Raw genomic sequence first — 19,743 nt, 5'->3', positions numbered from 1 at the left:
GATGGGTGGAAGAGTCAATAAACACTTTTGCTCTACTCTTGGCCCTAGACATAGTAGAGAGAGTGTATCCCAACTTATTGACTCACATGGGGTTTTACAGATAGATCCAGATGATGTCTTGTGCATAGCTTCAGATTTTTATGCCGCCCTTCTTACTACTGATCCTGAGACACGGGATAGAGAGGATGCTAGACAGGTTATTTGGCAAAGCATCCCTTTGTTGGTGAAACCAGATATGCATGTTTTGCTTGATGCACCTTTCACCAACACAGAGTTCAGGACTGCACTTTCAGCCCTTCACAAGGGCAAATGCCCATGGCCTTATCCCTTCTTTTTGCATTGCATTTTGGGATATGATTGGAGACTACATTACTTCAGCCCTACAGGGCATTTGGGACTCTGGCGAGATGCCTGGGTCACTTACAAAGGGTCTCATCCACCTTATCCCGAAAGGAGGTTGCGGAAATCTAGTGTCCCAGTGGAGGCCTATCACACTTCTGGGGACTTGTTACAAGATTCTGGCCAAGGCAATCAGCCTCTGATTGCAACCCCTTCTCCCAGATCTTATTCATGACACTCAGACGAGATTTGTGCATGGCAGAAGCATCTTTTATAACAGTTTCTCTTTCTGGGAAGCTTCAGAGTGGGCCATGCAGAGCGACCAGAATCTAGGCATTCTACTTTTGGATTTTGAGAAAGTTTATGACAGAGTAGATTGGGGCTTTTTGGAGGGCATCTTTCTACGTTTTGGCTTTACTTATGCTTGGATCAGAGGTGTTTCCTCTTTGTACAGATCAGCCCACAGCCAGGTACTTATTGGTGGGGTAAGGGGTGAGAGATTTCATATTTCCAGATCAGTCCGTCACGGATGTCCCCTTGCTCCTTTTCTTTTTTTGTTCGTGGCCGAAGCTATGAGTATCTATGTTAGATCTCAAGCTGACATCTTTGGGCTGAGACTTCCCATCAGAAGGGAAGAGGAGCTACTTGACAGTGAGTTGGCAGATGACACAGCAGTTTACTTGGATGCCACTCCACAGACACTCACTTCTTTCAGGACAGCATTGAATTTATTCTACTTGGCGGCGGGGGCGCAAATAAATTGGCATAAATCCAATGGCTTTTCGATCAATGATGAGGACACTCCAGTTTGGGGGCTTGACATAGGATTCACTCAGAGGGGTGTGCCTATCAAGTATTTGGGCTGCCAGGTCGGCTTGGATATTTCTTCCACGCAGCAGTTTGCTCCCGTGTTAAAGAGCATCAGGAGGAAGCTCCTTTTTTGGAGCTCAACCAAGCTGGATCTTGCCTCTAGAGTTGTGGTGGTTAACTAGGTCCTCTTGGCCACGGCCTGGTTTGTTTGTTCATGCTGTTGCCGTTCTAGGGATTGCATCACTCAGCTCAGGAGACCGATCAGAAATTTTCTTTGGAGTGGGCTTGATGGTACAGCAGATGCCTTAGCCAGGGTGGCTTGGAAGACCCTCATAGGAAGGGGGTCTCAATATTATTGATCCAAATTTACAGTGCAAAGCTTTACTATGCAATATGGTGGTGCGGGGACTTATGCCAGGGCAGGAACCGTGGAAGGCCTTTCTTATTAGCAGCATACAGAGGTGCACACCTTCTTCAGGAGGAGACTGGATGAGCAGTATTAGGTGGATCTTCACCACAGCACACCTCAGATCACCTTCATCCCCTCTCATGGTTGCCATTCTGAAAGCATGGGCCAATTTCAAGAGCACTCTTCGGAGGATTCCTCCTTCCTCTCGTGAAGAGATTGATAGGCAATCGATCATGTGGAATGACTGTATTTTAGATGATCATGGCAGACCACTTGGTGCCTCACTCTACATGCAATGGTCCAGGTGGGAGAGGGGACCTGCATCATCTTTGGGATCTTGGAAGGCTTTCCACATGCTTCCAGAGGAGACCAAATCTCAGTTGACAGGACATCGCAGAGGGAGTGCAGGAAGGATCTTGCAGATTGAGGCAGCCCTTCCAGAGGATTGGGTAGACACAGATGATATGCCACTCACTTGCTCCACTTGGGCAGGTACTTTTACGAGAGGCGGTGTTCCGCTTCAGGTTTTGGCCTTTCGAGATGCACAGGAGGATACTTTAGTTTTTAGTGTGCAGGATGGTGGCAGATTGCTCAGGTCCACAGAGGACATCTTGCTTGAGTCTGCTTTTCAGCCTATCAAGGTTGTAGGTCTTTTGGTGCAAGGATCAAATTCAGAGCGGTTCCTCGACCCAAACCCCCGGCTACTCTCCATCGGGTCTTGGAGGCTTGGGCTCTACAGGGGAGTTCCTATTAGGTATTTACAGTGGAACCCTGGAGAGTGGGAGTGGATTGAGACAGGGCATCGAGAAAAGAGCATCCCCTTCTTTTGTTACACGATCAGTAATGCCATGAGATTTCAGCTCAGTAGTGTAGAGGTTGGAGACCTTCCAGAGTTCCTCATTGGGAGACATTTGATATCACTGCGGATCTGCAAAGGTGCTTCTGGAGGAGACTCTCGAAATCCCACAGGAATAGAAAGATCACTCTCTTTTTTTGGCTCTCTATCCATGGTGGGATTGCAGTGAACCTTTGGAGATCCAGGTTCGGAGCCGACCCTACTTGCCCTTGTTGCCTCTCTGCTTCGCAGACTATTCAACATTGCTTATGGAATTGCAAACAGGCAAGGACGATTTGGATGGGGGTAGCCAGGATTTTCAATCACTTTGCCCACTCCCCATTCTTTATGACATCGGGCTCAATGGCTTGGCTTTCTCTTACAGGGCCTCACGTATTCTATGAGAGACTTGACTCCTCTCGGACCATTTTGATTCGATGTCATCAGATTGAGTCCTATTCGTTCAATGTGGTACCACACCTTCCTTTTACAACGGTACATGCCTCTGTGGATACTTCTTGGGAGATTCCAGTGAGCATAGCATCCTGGCATATCTGGAGAGCCAGATGCACAAACGCTTTGGAGGGTACTCAGGTTCATCCCTCGCACACATTGGCTAGTATCTGGACAGACACCGTACATACTTTGATGGCCGTATGGACGAGTATGCAAGGAGACTCCCGTGCAGCCTCAGCTAGGAGGCCTTCTTTCTTCAAGGAATGAAAGGATTCTCCTTTCTTCGCTGAGACTCCTACAGGGTTGAGGTTCTCAACCTCAACCTTGGTTGTTTTCCACCTCACTTTGAGGGGGTTTTATTTATCCTCCTGATTTCATGATGTAGTCCGCTTTGAGCTTGCTCTCGCGGATTTTTTCTCTTACTTAATAGAAGTCTCTTTCTTGGGGAAAAAAAAAAGTTCACTATGCAGCAAGGGTTTTTTTTTAAGTGATCATGGCATATGAAGAGCACAGGCAGATTTTATTGGAGCACTCTCCTCTTTTCTCTGGGCAGCAGCTGGTTCATGTGTTGCCCTAGTCTCCCACCACAGACTATCAGGCGTTGATCCGACACAGATGCCCTCTCTGGGTGGAAGTTGTGGACTTCCCTCAATGTCTGGCTTCTCTTTTGCCAAAAATTGCAGCATCTCTTGGCAAAGTGGTTTGTCCACCACGGCCTAATGGCAATTCAAACAGATATTGTATTTTGTGGGACACAGATAATCCAACCCTAGACTCTTATTTGGTTACAGTGAATAATGTTTCCATGGGCAATGCCTTCTATAAACTGAAATGGGTCTCTTTGCAGGTGCTTGCTTTGAATGCAAGAAGTTTGGGCATATGGCTTCGCAATGCCCTTCACGTACTCCAAAAATGCCAGTGCAGGCTGATTTGTCTCCATCTCCGAGCAAGACTTCTACTGTCGCCTCTTTGATGAAGACTAAGGGGTTTTTTGCTGTCCAGGACAAAGAGAAAACACCGGTTGCTTCAAATGGTGATGTTTCTCCTTCTGTGCCTTCGACCTCTCATCATCAAGCAAAGGAAAAAAACTTTGAATGATGTTTGGCAAACCCCAAGAAAAGTCTTTTCACCTAGGAGACCTTTGCCCTCTCGCACTTAGAATGGTGCTTCATCTCAGGGCAAAACACCGGCTGAGAATTCTGGTATTGGTTTGACTTGGGCTGAGGTGACAGCCAATCATACCCTCTTTCCAGAAGAGGAAGTTGCTGCATTATTGTCTTCTCCTCAGGCTCAGTTTTCTTCTCAGGGCCGAGGCCCGAATACTGAGGTGGAAATGAAGTCATAGAAGGCATTTTTGCTGTTGTACATACCTATCCTATATCTGTAGATATGCTTGATCATCTCAAATGTGTCACTTCGAATGTACAGGGTTTGTGAGATGCTCGAAAATGGAAACTGGTTTGGCTGTATATACGCCAATTGCAGCCTGATATAGTGGGCTTTGCAAGAGCATAATCAGCATATGTATGCTGGAAAATCTGGACATTTTGCTAGTTATGACATTTTTTTGCTGGTTATGACCCGACAGCTCAAACAGAGGGTTGACTCACAGATCATACTTGGGGACATCCCCTCCTTGTTTAGGGTCAGAGCCCGACCAACGGGGGTCACACTGGCCCTAGTCAAACGCAGAGCTACAACCAGGAGACGTACTAGGACTGCACCCTTGGGGGAGCGACAGCGCTCTATTGCTGACCTCATGCCTCCAGTTCCACAGCCCCATCCATCCTAATGTCCTACTGTTGATGATGATGATGATGATGATGGTTATGATGATGTCGATGGAAATCTCCCCATCAAAACCAAAGAAGGTAATCTACCAGGGATATCCTCAAGCAGACTTTGCTGCAAATGGTTAATTCAGCCTGGGAAAATCAGCAAATGCCTATGTCATGGAAAAAAGGACTTGTCAAGCTCCTTCCAAAAAAGCAGTTATGTGATTTGCTCACTGATTGGAGACCAATAACGCTCATGCCAATTATTTACAAGATCATAGCCAAAATGGTTGTTGATCGTATTAAAGGTTATTTGCATGATGAGCTGCATCCTTCGCAATATGGCTTCGTTCCGCGTAGGCATATCACAGATAATATTGCCAATGCTTATATTCGGATTGAATATGCCAAATACACACATCAAGATGTTCTGCTCTTACAGGTGGATATTGCAAAAGCCTTTGATACAATTCAATGGGAATTCATCTCGCAAACAATGCGAGCTTTGGGGTTTGGAAAAAAAATGCAGCAGATTATTTATTGGGTTTACAGGGACAGCTGGAGATCTCTCTAATGAGTGGACTCTTTGTTGTTCAGTCCGTAAAGGATGTTCCCTTAGTGCTTTATTGTATGCCACTGCTACCCATCCTATTCTGCAATATATTGATCATCTCGTGGCTACAGGCTCCCTTCATGGTTTGGAATTGGATGCAAATCGCTGCATGGTTGCTCAAGCCTATGCTGATGATTCTTTCTTTACCACGAAGAATACGCAGAATGATCTTTCTACTTTGATGCAAGCTCTCTCTATTTATGGTTTGGCAGCTTCTTCATGTAAATTTTCAAAAGTCCAAGCTGCTCCCATTGCATTCTAAAAACTGGCATAGTCTTTTGTGGCCCAAGGAAATCATTCCATCCACTCAGATTGTTCGTCTCTTGGTTACCCTTTGGGGTGCTCACTTGTCGTCAACAAACTAATTGGATGATGGTCAAGCTTCGAAAAAAGCTAGAATATTGGAAATTGGCAACCTGGCCTTTGCATGTTCGACTTCAGATAGTACAGTCCATCCTTGTGGCATATATTCAATTTTACTTGCCGTTATGGAAATCTTCTGGCGTTCCAAAGATGGCAAAAAAAGTATCAAATTGCTTTCAGTGCATCAACTTTGTTCTCCTAAGTTGCATGGTGATTTGAACATCATGAATATCCACGTACACATCCTTGCTCACAGGGGAAAAATATTGCTGCAATTTGACAGATACATATAAGAGCTGACCTCCAAGAATAGAAAAAACCTAAGAGCTTGAAAGAAAATGAGCTTTGAAGCTCCCCACTTTGGATTTTATTATGCATTCAAAGATCCTTAACTTACCTAAAGCCGAACTTCAAAATATATAACAATTATAACGTAGGACACTGGAGTTTCTTTATTACTTATCTTGTATTATAGCCCTTTCCAAGAAGTAATATGATTATAAAGACACTCTTACTTGTACAAAGACAAGAAAACATATAAAATTTGAAGTATCACTCAACTTTTAGACATATCAAACATGTTTGAGTCAATGTGGGACATTTTTATGATATTCATCACGGCATACTCAAGTGCTTGTCATTTATCATACATATCCACTTCTAAAACTACAAAAGATTAAGTAATGCTAAGATCCAAGAGACTACAATAGCCTCCACTAGTTGTACAATAAGTTCATAAACCTCTGGAGGATAAATACATCCATCGAAAGAATTTGGATCTTTGTCCATAAAATCTTTGAAGTTTAGAACATCTAAGACAGATGTGCCCCCCCTAAATCTCCTCACCTAGTGAAAAACAATAGGACAAGTCTCGCAAGAAATCATCGTTGCATACCCTCAAATCCATTCAGTAAAAAGATAGAAGTTTGATAAGAAACAGAACAATTAGTACTCATCAAAATGCCAATACTTTGTTGGAATAAAGAGTCTCCTAGAGTAAGAAGAAATTACCTAGAAGAACGTTAACTAACAAACGACAAGCACCTTTAACGACTTGCTATTCTTTTTTTTGCAAAAAAGAGACTTCTATTAAGAAAGAAAGAAACTCACTAGAGCAAGCTCTGTGCGGAAATACAACATGCTAAGCATGTAATAAAAAACACCTCAGAAGAATGAGGTAGAAAGAAACCAAGGCTAAGGCTGAAAATGCCAACTCAAACCCATCAAGGAGGGAGTCTCTCCAATCCTTGAGAAAAGTAACTCTCTTAGAGGAGGCTGCTCGAGAGGATCCCTGCATGGTCGCCCATATGGCCATCAGAGTGTGCACCGTATCTATCCAAGTACTGGCCAAGATCTGAGAAGGGTGAACCTGAGAACCCTCCATAGCCTCAATGCATCTCGCTCTCCAAATCTGCCATCCTACAATGCTATCTAAGACCTCCCATGGAGAGTCAACCGAGGATTGAGCAGCCCTGAAGAGAGTGGCCGAACATCCTCTAAAGAGCACGACTCCACAAGGTGTCGTCGGACGTGTAGAGACCAAGATGAGTCATGTCTCTCGAAGAAAACCTGGGGCCCTGAAAGGGTGATCAAAGCCACTGATTCCCAGGTCATATAGAAGGGGAGGCGAACAAAAGTGCTGAAAAGTCTTGCAATCCCCTTCCATATGATTATCGCCTGTCTGCAACCCAAAGGTAGTGCTGTACTATCTCCAAAGCAGAAAGGCAACGAGGGTAAGTAGGGTGCCCCAAACCTGGATCTCCAATGGTTCACTGCTATCCCACCATGAATAGAAAGCCAAAAGAAGAGAGATTTTTCTATTCCAGTGGGATTTCCAGAGCCTCTTTCAAAAAATTTTCTGCAAGTCTGCAAAAATTTGATAATTCTCCCAATGAGGAGCTCTGGTGGGCCTCCAACCCCTACAGCTGAGCTAGAATTTCCTGGCATTACTGACAAAATGCCCCCATCCAGGTGAAATAAGTAATAGACATGTCATCTGTGTCCACCCAATCCAAGGGCAAGGCTGCGTCAATCTGTTGAACTCTCCCTGCATTCCCTCTGAGATTATGAACCACCTGGGCATGTCGGTCTGCAGGAAGCCTCCTGAAGGCTTTCCATGCTCCCACAGTAGATGCAGGGCCCCTCTCCCATCTGGGCCACTGCTGATGGGATATCTCAAGGTGTATGCCTCAGGCACACCTTGGTTTCTATGTGTGAGTGCTAGAGGCACAGTTAGGTGCCCATAAGCACAGTTAGGTGGTGGAAAGCCACATAGGATGATTGAGAGAATCTAGGAGCAGATTGAGGAGATGATTGTGGAGCTCTGAAGTCATCAGTGATGTCAGTGAGCATGTATGAGGTGCCTACATAAGGACCTCACTCTGCTTCATTCCATAATGCAAGTATTCTGAGTTTGTGTCCACTCTACTCTTTCTTTTCAGTTCACCAACAACTGCATGTAAAGAGAAGCTCCAAGTGGTCTGCCATGCTCATCCAAAATACTATCGTTCCACATGATAGGCTGCCTTTCAATCTCTTCACGGGCGGACGCGGAATTCTGCGAAGAGTACTCCTGAAGCTAGCCCATGCTTTCAGGGTAGCAACCATAAGAGGGGAAGAAGGAGATATGAGCTGGGCTGTGGTGCAAACCCATCTGGTATTGTGTATCCAATCATCTCTTGAAGTGGGTATGCAAGATTGTATGTATCTGATAAAAAAGTCCTCCCAAGGCTCTTGCCCTGGCATAAGTTCTCTCACAACGACCTTGCAGAGTAAGGCTCTGCACTGTAGATCCGGGTCAATGATATTCAAACCCCCTTCTCTTGTGGAAGTCAAGGTCTCCTAAGCCACCCTGGATATAACATCAGCTGTGCCATCTAGACCACTCCATAAAAAGTTTCGTACGAGTCTCTTGAGCTGAGTAATACAATTCCTAGAGTGGCACCAAGAAGAGCATACAAACCATGATCTGGCTAGAAGAACCATGATGAGCATACAAACCATGATAGAGAGATGCCCACCCCAACCTGGCAGCCCAAATATCTGACGGAGACACCCCTCTATACCCAAGTTAAACCAATATCATTACCTCAATCCGGGGTGTCATCGTCGCAAATCCAAAACCCATTAGATTTATGCCAATTAATGTGTGCACTTCCAGCCATGCAAAATAAATCCAAGGCTGTCCAGAAGGAAGTGAGTGTCCTTGGGGAGGCATCCAAAAAAACAGCCGTGTCATCTGCCAACTCACTATCCCAGAGCTCTTTCCGGCTCTGCATGGCCCATTCTGAGACCTCCCAAAATGAGAAAATATTATTGAAAATACTTCTGCCATGCACAAACCCTGTCATGAATCAAACCTGGAAGAAAAATCTGTAGCCGCATACTGATGGCTTTCACCAGAATCTCATAAAAAGTGCTCAATAGAGTGATGGGTCTCCAGCTAACTGCTGACATATACCAATCTTACATCTGAGAAGCAACCAAGGGTAGAATAGAAAGAGAGACCGAATGCAAGTACCTCCCCTTGTGCCCATAGCAGGTGACCAGAAGGTATGTCCTGAAAGAAGTTTGCCAGACTTAGAGCAATCACTGGCATCCAACTTTGTCCCTTGCTAAAAAGAATATCAATAGCACCTCCAATACACCTGCATGAAGCTGATTCTGGATCAGCTGCCTACGGTGAAGGTATGAAACTCCGCCTAGGCCTTCAATGTTCTAGCTGACTATCCTCATTGACAGGAGGATGCTGGGTGGAAAGGCTTACCCAACCTAGTAGAGGAGACCAGCTTCCCCTGGGCTGAAACACTCCTGCTGAGGGCAGAAAACTCAACAGGTGAAAGGATCCCCACACCTGCTGAGAAGGAGCCCTATCAAAAGGAATCCCAATGACCGGGACTCCTAAGGTGGAGGGCACAAACTCCTCCTCACCCATGAAAGTCGCCGAGTCTGCCAGTGCCGAAAAAGAGTTCATGAGACGCAGATCTGGCCGAGGAGTACGAACAAGACCTGCACTCGTGGAAGATGGAGGAGAAGGATCTGCCAGGCCTCTATCAGCAGAACTGGAGCTGGGGGCTGAGGAGGCCTGTGACTGGGCTGAAGAGGAATCTGGAGTTCTCATCTATGCATGCATTCCCTCAGTCGTCCTGACTGTGGCAAGAACAGTCTATGGGGAAGAAGTATCGGTAGCCCTCTCATGATCAGAAACCAAAGTGACTGGGGCTAGTACTGATGCATCTAAAGGCCCCTCCTGATGTGGAATTGTAGTGTCTGGGCTGCAGCAACATCTAGCTCTGGAGTTTGGATGGCGTCTGTCTAAGTCGGATCAAAGGTCTCCTCCTGAGGGAAGAGAGCCGCTCTGATCGCTCTCCATCGTGGTACTCGATGTGCTGCGGGCTTTGAGCGCCCTGCTGCCCCTGGTGGTCCTGGGATGCGCGAAGCAAGGTGTCCTGCTGCTCCTGGTGGTTTTGGAGTGCGTGGTACAGAACTTTAGGGAGATGCAGTCGGGGTAGTACGTGAAGGATCCGCACCAAAAGACCTCTTGGATCTTTTTCTCTTCTTTGAGTAATCTGTAGCAAAGTGTCCACGAGTCCTGTAAATCCTGCACTCGTCCTGTCTACCTGCAAGCTCGACTCTCTATCGAAAGAGAGAGCCATCTGGGCGCTGAAGCATGATGTGGTCATCTGAGATATTAGGATCAGAGACAATGACCCTAACTCGAGGCACCCCGTCCGCTCTGACTGCTCTGCCGAGGAAGAAGGCATGTCAGGAACGAGGGGAATCTTAGTGAACACTCCGAATGTGGCTCTGATAGTAGCAAGAAGTCGATGGTAGACCTGAGAAAGACCAGGAAATCTGATGAACAGTGATGTGACCTGACTGTCCTCCTCGATCGGATCGAAGCCCAAGGTGTAGGGCAAAAGAAAATTCCTCCTCGAACCCAAAGCCAAAGGATTAGCTTTGAGAACAAGGGCTGTGGACTCGTGGGAGTCGAAAATCACTTGGAAGAATCCACGTCCCAAAAGTCGAACATCTCTGAGGTATGGGGCGAGATCTCCTGGTAACGCCGCCAACATCTAGTCTCTAGTCTGTGATCTGGAAGGGTGTGACCCAAAGATGCGCGCGAAAAGAGATGTGGAGCCCTCTAGTTCCACATCTTTCTTGAGCTGCTACAACTCGTCTTCTAAAAAAATGACGATTCTCGTGGACGGTGGAAGTGGACGAAGATTGGCTGAGTGGGGATCCATTCGCCAATCGATGTGAAAAGGCCGATTCAAACACTGAAAAAGTTTCGTCCGTGAAACTGCTGCCCAAGACGCCCTGGAACACGAGCGCTGGAGGAAGAAGAATAGGAGAGGATAGGAGAGAGGGGAAGAAGAGGAGAGGAGGCAGGGAGGCAACAGCGGGGGGAGGAGGAGACGGGGGAGGCGAGGCGGAGGGGAGCTATGGGTTATGAAGGGAGGGGGGGAGGAGGCTGGCTGGTTGGAAGGGAGAGGGTGGGCGGGAGAGAGGAAAGGAGGGGACGGGACGCGAGGGAGGGGGGCGGGTGGAAGAGTGGGCGAGGGGGCTGGCAAGGGAGAGAGGGAAGGCGGGTAGGAGGAGAGGGTGGGCGGGGGAGGAGGGAGGGAATGAGGGTGGAGGAGAGGGGCGGGGGGGCTAGCGAGTGGAGGAGAGGGAGGACGGGGAGGAGGAAGGGGACGGGAGGGTGAGGGACGAGGGAGAGGGGGTTGGCAGGGAGAGAGAGGGGGCTGGCGGAGGAGAGGGTGGGCACGGGAGGAGGGAGGGGGCATGGGTGGAGGAGGGGGGTGGAGAAGAGGGAGGGCGGGGAAGAGAGGGAGGGCAGGGAGGAGGAAGGGGAGCGGGAAGGTGAGAGGGGGTTGGCGGGGAGGGAGAGGGGGCTGGCAGAGGGAGACGGGTGGGGCGGGGGAGAAGGAGGGAGGGGGCGAGGGTGGAGGAGGGGGGCGGGAGGGATGGCGGGTGGAGGAGAAAGAAAGAAAGAAAGAAAGTTTATTAAAGTCTTCGGGAGACCGTGAAGGTCTATGAGACTAAAGATAACTGATACAATGAGCATAACGGTGGTGGTCTCAAAACGGGCCAACCAACCGTTTCTACAAAAAAAGAGGTTATGAAGGACTATATGTCTAGTCCTGATACAAAAAATATATGTGTCTACCTCCAGATGATACAGAGAAGAAGAAGGGGGGGACACAAAAAAGTGGGACAGAGGAGGGAGATACAGTATACATGTGCAGGTGGTGATCGTCAGAGACCAGTCATAGAGGGATCATCAAATGGGAAATCGGAAAAAACCCTGCGATAGATGATTGGCCTCTGACGTCACGCGGCCTAGTCGAGCTCGATCGTCGGGGGCGGCGAGTGGCCCTGTGGATGAGGGCAACGGTAACCCCAGTGGGGCGGGCCGAGAGCAGAGACGAGATGTCATGGACCTGGATGTGTGAATCTGTCCGCTGACGCAGCTGTCGTGACTCTGGCTCTCGCTCACGTCCGCGTCGTCGGCTAGACTGAGAAGAGGTATCCTGTGGCTGAAAGAAGTCAGTGATAGGCCGCTGGATATCCTCACGTTGTGTGTGCTGCTCGTGTCGCCGTGCTCGGAGAGAAGTATCTCGGTGGCGGGTCATCTCATGTAAGAAAGCGGCAAGGCACCGCTGATCCGAGAATTGTAGCATGTGTGAGAGGGAGCCGAATCCGTTGCGGAAGAGGCAGTGGTATCGGCCTCGAATGGCATAATAGATAGGACATCTGAGAGCAAAATGCTCCTCCGACTCGATCTCCTGTAAGTCGCAAAGTGGGCAAAGGCGGTCCTCTCGTGGGATACCCTCTGCGCGTCCACTCTCGATCCGTAATCGGTGTGACGAGACCCTAAACTGACCGAGGGAGATCCGGAGCGCATGTGGTAGATGAAGTTGTGTGTAACCCGGAGGTGTGATGAAGCCCTCCTGTGAGATCTGGAGGCAGTGTCGGCGGTAGAAGTCGGGAGGAGGAAGGGGAGCGGGAGGGTGAGGGAGAGGGGGCTGGCGAGGAGAGAGGGAGAGGGGGCTGGCAAGGGGAGAGAGAGGGGGGGCAGCGAGGGTGAGGGAGAGGGAGACGGGGCTGGCTGGGTGAGGGAGAGGGAGACGGGGCTGGCTGAGAGAGGGGGGGGGGGGGGGGGGGGGCAGCAGAGATAACAGGGGGAGGAGCAGCTGAGAGTGTCGAACACTTAATTCTTCGTTGTTGGGTGTTGGAAGCAATGGAAGCTCAAAAATGGAAGCACCAGGACTTGCTATTCTGATTTCATCCAACCAAAATAAAAATGCAAGGTTGATTATTCACCTCTTAAAACTTTGCATCTAAGTGTTTTTTCTCATGCATTCCGTTTTGAGCGTGCTCTAGAGGATTTTGTTCACTTTATGGGAGTAGTTTTTTGCGCCCCCCCCCCCCCCCTTCCCCCCCCCTTATAAAAAGGTGAAATAAACTTTCCTATTCGTGACTTCAAGTCCTCCAAATCTTTCTTAGTACAAGCTGTAGTAAAATCAAATGTTTCAAGCAAGCTTGGAGTACACTTCTCTTCTACAGTCCGAAGGGAGTTTAAAAACTGAAGGTCCAACCAAATTATATTTTATTGTGTCCATAAAGGGTACCAACCCTTGATCGAGTCTCTCATTAGACAAACAAAATATATGTACATATTCATTATTCACATTGACAAGGGTGCATAAAAGAGCTAGAATATCTATATAATAAAGATGAACTCCATGAAAGGTGTCGGGAGCAAAGATGCAAGTGGCGAAATGAAACGACATATGCCATTAGGACCAGTTTTATCCACCCTTATCAGGATTCCCGAGATGATTCTAGAGATGATGATGAGTGAGCAGATTTTGTTACAAGGAAGAAGCCTGATTATGGACTAATTTCCAAAAACTTTTCACACTGGGCGTGTGCTCATTACCACACATTAATAAGGATTTATGCTCGTGGCATTTCTACTAAAAGATCAAGACGCAAGATCCACAGTAGCTTAACCAAGGTCATGTCTTTTCCAAGCAAAGTTGAATAAGCCCAGTACTGGACAGCACAGCAACAGTATTTCACTAGAGCAAGAAATGAACTCCAAACCAGAAACCAACTTTCAAGGAAGCTTACCACCCCTAATAAAGATTGTCACAGCTCTAGAATTTGCACATTGCTCAATGTAAAGCATCCGATCCTTCGTTGTTCCGAAAGATTTTTCCCTCACCAGCCCTGCCTGTTCACAAAAAAAAGGGGGGAGGATGGGAAGGGGGAGAGAGAAGAAGAATATAAGAATGATGGGCAAACAGAGGAGAAGACAAAATACAACCATTCATGATGGACCAAATAATCTGCGAGACAAAAAGGGTATCATTTCCTGCTGAGGATCAGAGTGCCTAAATCTCAAAATAACTTAACTACTACAAAACAAACACATACAACTAAGCTGGATGGTGCTTTGCGTCCTCTATTATGGCTGTAAAGCTTGGGTAAGTGTGGCAAACATGATATCATTTAAGTAGATAAGTCCATCCACAAAACCATTACATTTCCATTCCACCATTGAGAGTTAGGGTGAAATCCTAGCCTCATAGATGACATGCAATGAGTTATGTGCCATCAATCTAGATGGCCCTTGCTCTGTCTTCCTCCCCTGGATGCATGCACTCCTTGCTTTGCTTCAGATGCATCTGCATTAAACCTTAGGATTTGAGTGCCTTTCAACATTCCTTCCTGGCCTTGCTAGTGTTGAATCTCACTACGAAGGCTGCCTCTTCAAATAGCAAGCAGATAATTAGCCCCCCAAAAGCGATTTCAGTTTGGATCAATAGTTAAACATCCCAAAGAGCAGTTCATTTATTTGCAGGAGTAAAAAGTTTACTTAGTGATCCTACTGCTACACCACAATGCAGAGGCGGGAGAACTTATTAAAACTCACTTCTAAAATTCAAAACAGAAGTGTCTGCCTGCTTTCATATGCATTGTATGCTTTCTCAGACTTCCTTCAAGATATAGAAAATCTAAGGACTGGAATTCAATCATTAGTATCTCTGATTTTCAATTTCTATTTGAAATCTCCTTACAATAGTGACTGCTAAATTCAGAAAGGAAAATTAGCCAATCAGTTAAAGTTATAAGCAAGCACTTTATAGTGGCACAGAATCGCCTTATGAGCGGCACATATCCTTGGCACAAGTCATCTTAACCTCGTCTCCACTCTCTGTGTCGCCCTCCTCTTTTCACCAGATTCAAGTGAAGCTCACATTGCCTACAGCATCCAAAAATTCACGTCACAATGAGCAGGTGAAGCTCACATTGCCGGCTCTTTTCAGGCTATCTCAAGTGTGTAGCTGCAAAATGTAAGTAGCCCGATGACAGTGTGGCCATCTCTTGTGCAAGCGTGCTCAGCATGCTATGAGGCTGAAGTAGGTGATTTTTATTTATTTATTTATTTTTGGTTTGGGGGGAATCCTCCACCTCCATGCACCTTGCTTCCACTTCGGACAATTGCGAGTGCACCGAGGTTCCTATCACAAGAGCAGCTAGCTCCCAACAATCTCGTAACAACCATTTTCCGCATCAACACACACTCAGCCTGTCTAGAGGACCCAGGAAATTTGCACGGAATGCAAACACTATGGTACTGTAAATCTAACAAAGAGGAGCTCACGTCAAGGAGAACAGATTTGCAACAAGAGGTAGAGTAAAATGAGAAGATAAGATAGGAGAGAGAGAGAGAGAGAGAGAGAGAGACTAAAGCAATAAGGATAAGGCAAAGAACGCGACCACACATGGGAGTCTGGCCTAGAATAGAATAGACACTACCTACAACCGGAGTGGATAAGACCCACGAATGGCCTTAAGGGACATAGCACAGCCTTCTAAAGTGAGTGTTTTCCTTTATCCTTTCGAAACCTGAACCGCTTTTGGAGCTGGACACAAGCAGCCCTAATAATCACTTCTAAGCCCTAGAAGCTGCCTTACGCTGATCCATGCACTACCCCATATTGCTGGCAAAACACTGCTCAAGAAACTTAAGGCACTGATTGTCTGCTCATAATCACCTGCATGCTGCTGACCATCCAGGCTCCCACCCTGCTGCAACTACACAGCCGCTTGCTGCTGCTGTACACTACAGCTACGGCTGCTATCTTTGGATCTGCCATCTGGTGCTATGCCTTGATGAAGCTCAGATGATGCTATCAAGACCCATTATGTTAAATTGAGCTGCCTTCAAATTTCATTTAGGCGGTCTGCAGGTTGACTTATGCAGTTGAGCATTCTGCCATATTTCCTGTTGTGCATGCTGCTATTTCTTTTGGATGCTTTGTGGGCTGGCCCCATTTCAAAGCCACTAAGACCCAATATTTGACATATCTGAAGACCTGCATCCTGCATCATGCTTGCCCTACTGAAACTTATAGTCTTGTAAGTAGCTTGCCACATAATACTATCAAAACCTCATCAAATATGATTCGTAGCAAGCTATTTTTAATTTATAAAACTAAAGGTAGTGACATTTAACATGCCAAATGTGGAAACCATACAGGATTGGATTAGATAATTAACCCTAAATCTTGAAAAAAGAATCAGTTCAGCATGCAAAAACACTGCAGGCATGAAAAAATTTGCTGAGTAACAATCTCAGAGATCGCATGCCAAACTAAAACCAACACACTCGCGAGCGAAAGAAAATTTAACATATTTATTCATCATAGTTAAAGGCGATAGAGTTATTTAAAGTGCCATTGACTTCACAAATTCATATGATGGATGCCTTCATCTAAGAAAGGTCTTACCCTGCCAAGCTTCTCTGGAGTGAGCTCTTGAAACCTTGGAACTATACGCCCACCTGAAGTGCGGTCAACAACACTTAGATAAATTTCACAGTAAAAATTGATTATGCACACTCAATGTCCTTATGTAAAAACATAATCATCACAAATGACTAGCACAGACCTGTTGCAATAGCAATTAGTTCCAACTCTACACCTCCCACCCATCGCACAGCTGGCAATCCTCTATTCATCAATAAGTGATTGGCTTCATCATCAAATCCCCACTGGCAGATAACCAAAGTTGCACCAGCATCCTGAAATAAAAAGATGACCATTAGCTTCATCTACCCTCTCTCTCTCTCTCTCTCTCTCTCTCTCTCTCTCTCTCGATCCCCCTCCCCCCTCACGGACACTTCCCTCTGGCACACCTACGCACGCACACTCTATGATATCCCTGATCAGCCTCCTCCCGACCTCTCAGCCACCCCCCGCCCCACTTCTTGTATCCTCTTCACAACCCAGGGAGTCACCCACGCAGCGCATTAGCTTCATAACGGTCGAGCTAAGAATCATGAGGGCCTATGCACAGAGTTTGTTGCCTATGGCATCAAAACTCTAGCCCCCATCCTGGCAACGCTGTTCAATGAAGCTGTCTGCCACGGGTTCCCCAGAGCCTGGACCCTGAACACTATCACACCCATCCACAAAGCAGGAGATCCCATGGATCCAGGAAATTACAGGACCATCATGGTTGGACATGTTATGTCCAAGATCTATGCATCAGTGTTAGATGGCGAGGTCAGTGCTCGCGCAGAGGTACAGGGGCTCAGGGCATCCGGACAGGCCGGCTTCAGGGCGGATCACTCGACTTACGATCACATTTTTACACTTAGAGGGATCATTGAGGAGGCCAGACACAGGAGACAGAGAGTATATTGTTGCTTTGTGGATTTCCGCAACGCATTCGACACCGTTCCCCACACCCGACTCATCAGACGTCTGCTGAAGTTAGGCTACGACTCGATGATTATCTAGGCAATAGTAGCTCTCTATGAGCGGGTAACGGGGCAAGTCAGGATTGGCACCAGCTGGACCCCAGAGATCACGAGCATTATCGGAGTTAAACAAGGCTGTCCCTTGTCACCGACTCTATTTGGCCTCTACATCGACGAGCTCAAGACCACCATCAGGACACTCGGAGGTGCAGGCTGCTCTCTTGCGGAGGCTGTCATCCAGATTCTCCTATACGCAGACGATGTAGTACTACTATCCTCTTCTGCTACTGGTCTTCAGCGACACCTGGATGGACTTCAGGTCTTCTGTGATACACATGACTTGAAGGTCAACCTTGGGAAAACCAAGGTGATGATCTTCAACACTTCCAGACCCGCTATGCACCGAGAGCAGTTCCTCTTCGCCGGCGACCCTGTTGAGATAGTTGACTCTTACACATACTTGGGCGTTGTCTTCTCAAGCCCGATCTTCACGATGCGCCCTGCCATGCAGGCTAGGATCAGCCGGGGATACGCCGCTCTTGCCAGGCTGGAGCGACAGTGCTACCACTCCCACTTCCAGGACCCGCGGACCAAGTCTCTCCTTTTTGATTCTTTGGTCCGCCCAGCAGGCATGTACGGTAGCCCTTGGTGGGGAGTCGACCTTTCAGACACAGAGTGGGCTCGAGTCGAGCACCTACAGATACTGATGTTTGCTCGGATGATCTGCAACAAACCATCGGTACCACACCAGATCATTCTAGCAGAGTTCGGTGCCTCACCCCTACAGCTTGATACGGCTTTTCAGGCTATCACCTATCTCCACAGAGTCAGGGATTTCAGCTACTCCGCCGACGGTCGCCTCCGCCGACCTTGGCTAGCCCTATCCTCCTCTATGGCCTTATCCGTTGATGGGGACCAGCGATGCTGCTATAGTTAACTTTCCAGTTGGTTCACCCGACTGGGCCTCGACTTAGACCGGTTGCCTCCTTTTCAGTACAACCTCGACGCTCCACCATCTCCCCTCTCCCCCACAGACCAGGAGGTCAACCGGCTCATTCGAGCGGATCTGCTCCAGCTCCACACCTGGCGGACATGGTTTCTTCACTCCGAGCTTCCTGTGAAGCTCGACTTCTACCGCCGACACTGCCTCCAAATCTCACAGGAGGGCTTCATCACACCTCCGGGTTACACACAGCTTCATCTACCACATGCGCTCCGAATCTCCCTCGGTCAGTTTAGGGTCTCGTCACACCGATTACGGATCGAGAGTGGACGCGCAGAGGGTATCCCACGAGAGGACCACCTTTGCCCACTCTGCGACTTGCAGGAGATCGAGTCAGAGAAGCGCCTTACTTTCAGATGTCCTATCTATTATGCCATTCGAGGCCGGTACCACTGCCTCTTCCGCAACGGATTCGGCTCCCTCCCACACATGCTGCAGTTCCCGGATCAACGATGCCTAGCCGCTTTCTTACATGATATGACTCGCCACCGAGATACCTCTGTCCGAGCACGGCGACACGAGCAGCACACACAGCGTGAGGACACCCAGCGGCCTATCACTGACTTCTTCCAGTCACAAGATACCTCTTCTCAGTCTAGCCGACGACACGGACGTGAGCGAGAGCCAGAGCCACGACAACTGCGCCAACGGACAGACTCACACATCCAGGTCCATGACATCTCATCTCTGCTCTCTGCCCGCCCCACTGGGGTTACCGTTGCCCTCATCCACAGGGCCATCCGCCCCCCCCGACGACCGAGCTCGACTAGGCCACGTGACGTTAGAGGCCAATCATCTATCGCAGGGTTTTTTCCGACCTCCCATTTGACGGCCCCTCTATGATTTGTCTCTGACGATCACCACCTGCACATGTATACTGTATCTCCCCCCTCTGCCCCATTTTTGGTGCCCCCCCCTTCTTTTTTGTATCGTCTAGAGGTAGACCCATATTTTTTGTATCAGGACTAGACACACAGTCCTTCATAACCTCTTTTTTGTAGAAACGGTTGGCTGGCCCGTTTTGAGACCGCCACCGTTATGCTCATTGTATCAGTTATCTTTAGGCTCATAGACCTTCACGGTCTCCCGAAGACTTTAATAAACTCTCTCTCTCTCTCTCTCTCTCTCTCTCTCTCTCTCTCTCTCTCTCTCTCTCTCTCTGGCCCCAAACACCCACACGACAGACCTCTCAATTCGACTACTACAGCCCCCCCCCTTCACAGTCCGGTTGATGACCAGACCCTTCGAGGTGTGATTGAGCTTGAGCTTGGCTTGGATTCCTTCTTCTTGGAGGACCTTTCAACCTCTGAACCCAGCCCTCTACCATAATGAAGGACAAAGGGGGATGAGGACAGGGA

The 19,743-nt window shown here is 47.8% G+C and overlaps 1 protein-coding gene across 1 annotated transcript in view; it reads right to left on the bottom strand.

The window, feature by feature from the left end:
- Window positions 1-19,743, bottom strand: part of LOC147905229 (TCP-1/cpn60 chaperonin family protein) — an 81,035-nt gene that overhangs the window by 20,006 nt on the left and 41,286 nt on the right. The window contains exons 4-6 of the mRNA XM_087394279.1: window positions 16,569-16,701; window positions 16,409-16,461; window positions 13,743-13,845 (exon numbers count right to left, since the gene is read on the bottom strand). Of these exons, the coding sequence (XP_087250405.1) occupies window positions 13,743-13,845; window positions 16,409-16,461; window positions 16,569-16,701 (289 nt within the window). The remainder of the gene's footprint in view (window positions 1-13,742; window positions 13,846-16,408; window positions 16,462-16,568; window positions 16,702-19,743) is intronic.

Source organism: Dipteris shenzhenensis, chromosome 1 (genome assembly GCF_047967505.1).
Source record: "Dipteris shenzhenensis isolate YYH24624 ecotype China chromosome 1, Dip_SZ_1.0, whole genome shotgun sequence".
Lineage (NCBI taxonomy): Eukaryota > Viridiplantae > Streptophyta > Polypodiopsida > Gleicheniales > Dipteridaceae > Dipteris > Dipteris shenzhenensis.
The sequence above is the reverse complement of the archived record's forward strand: the minus strand, read 5'-3'. Positions and strand labels throughout refer to the sequence as shown.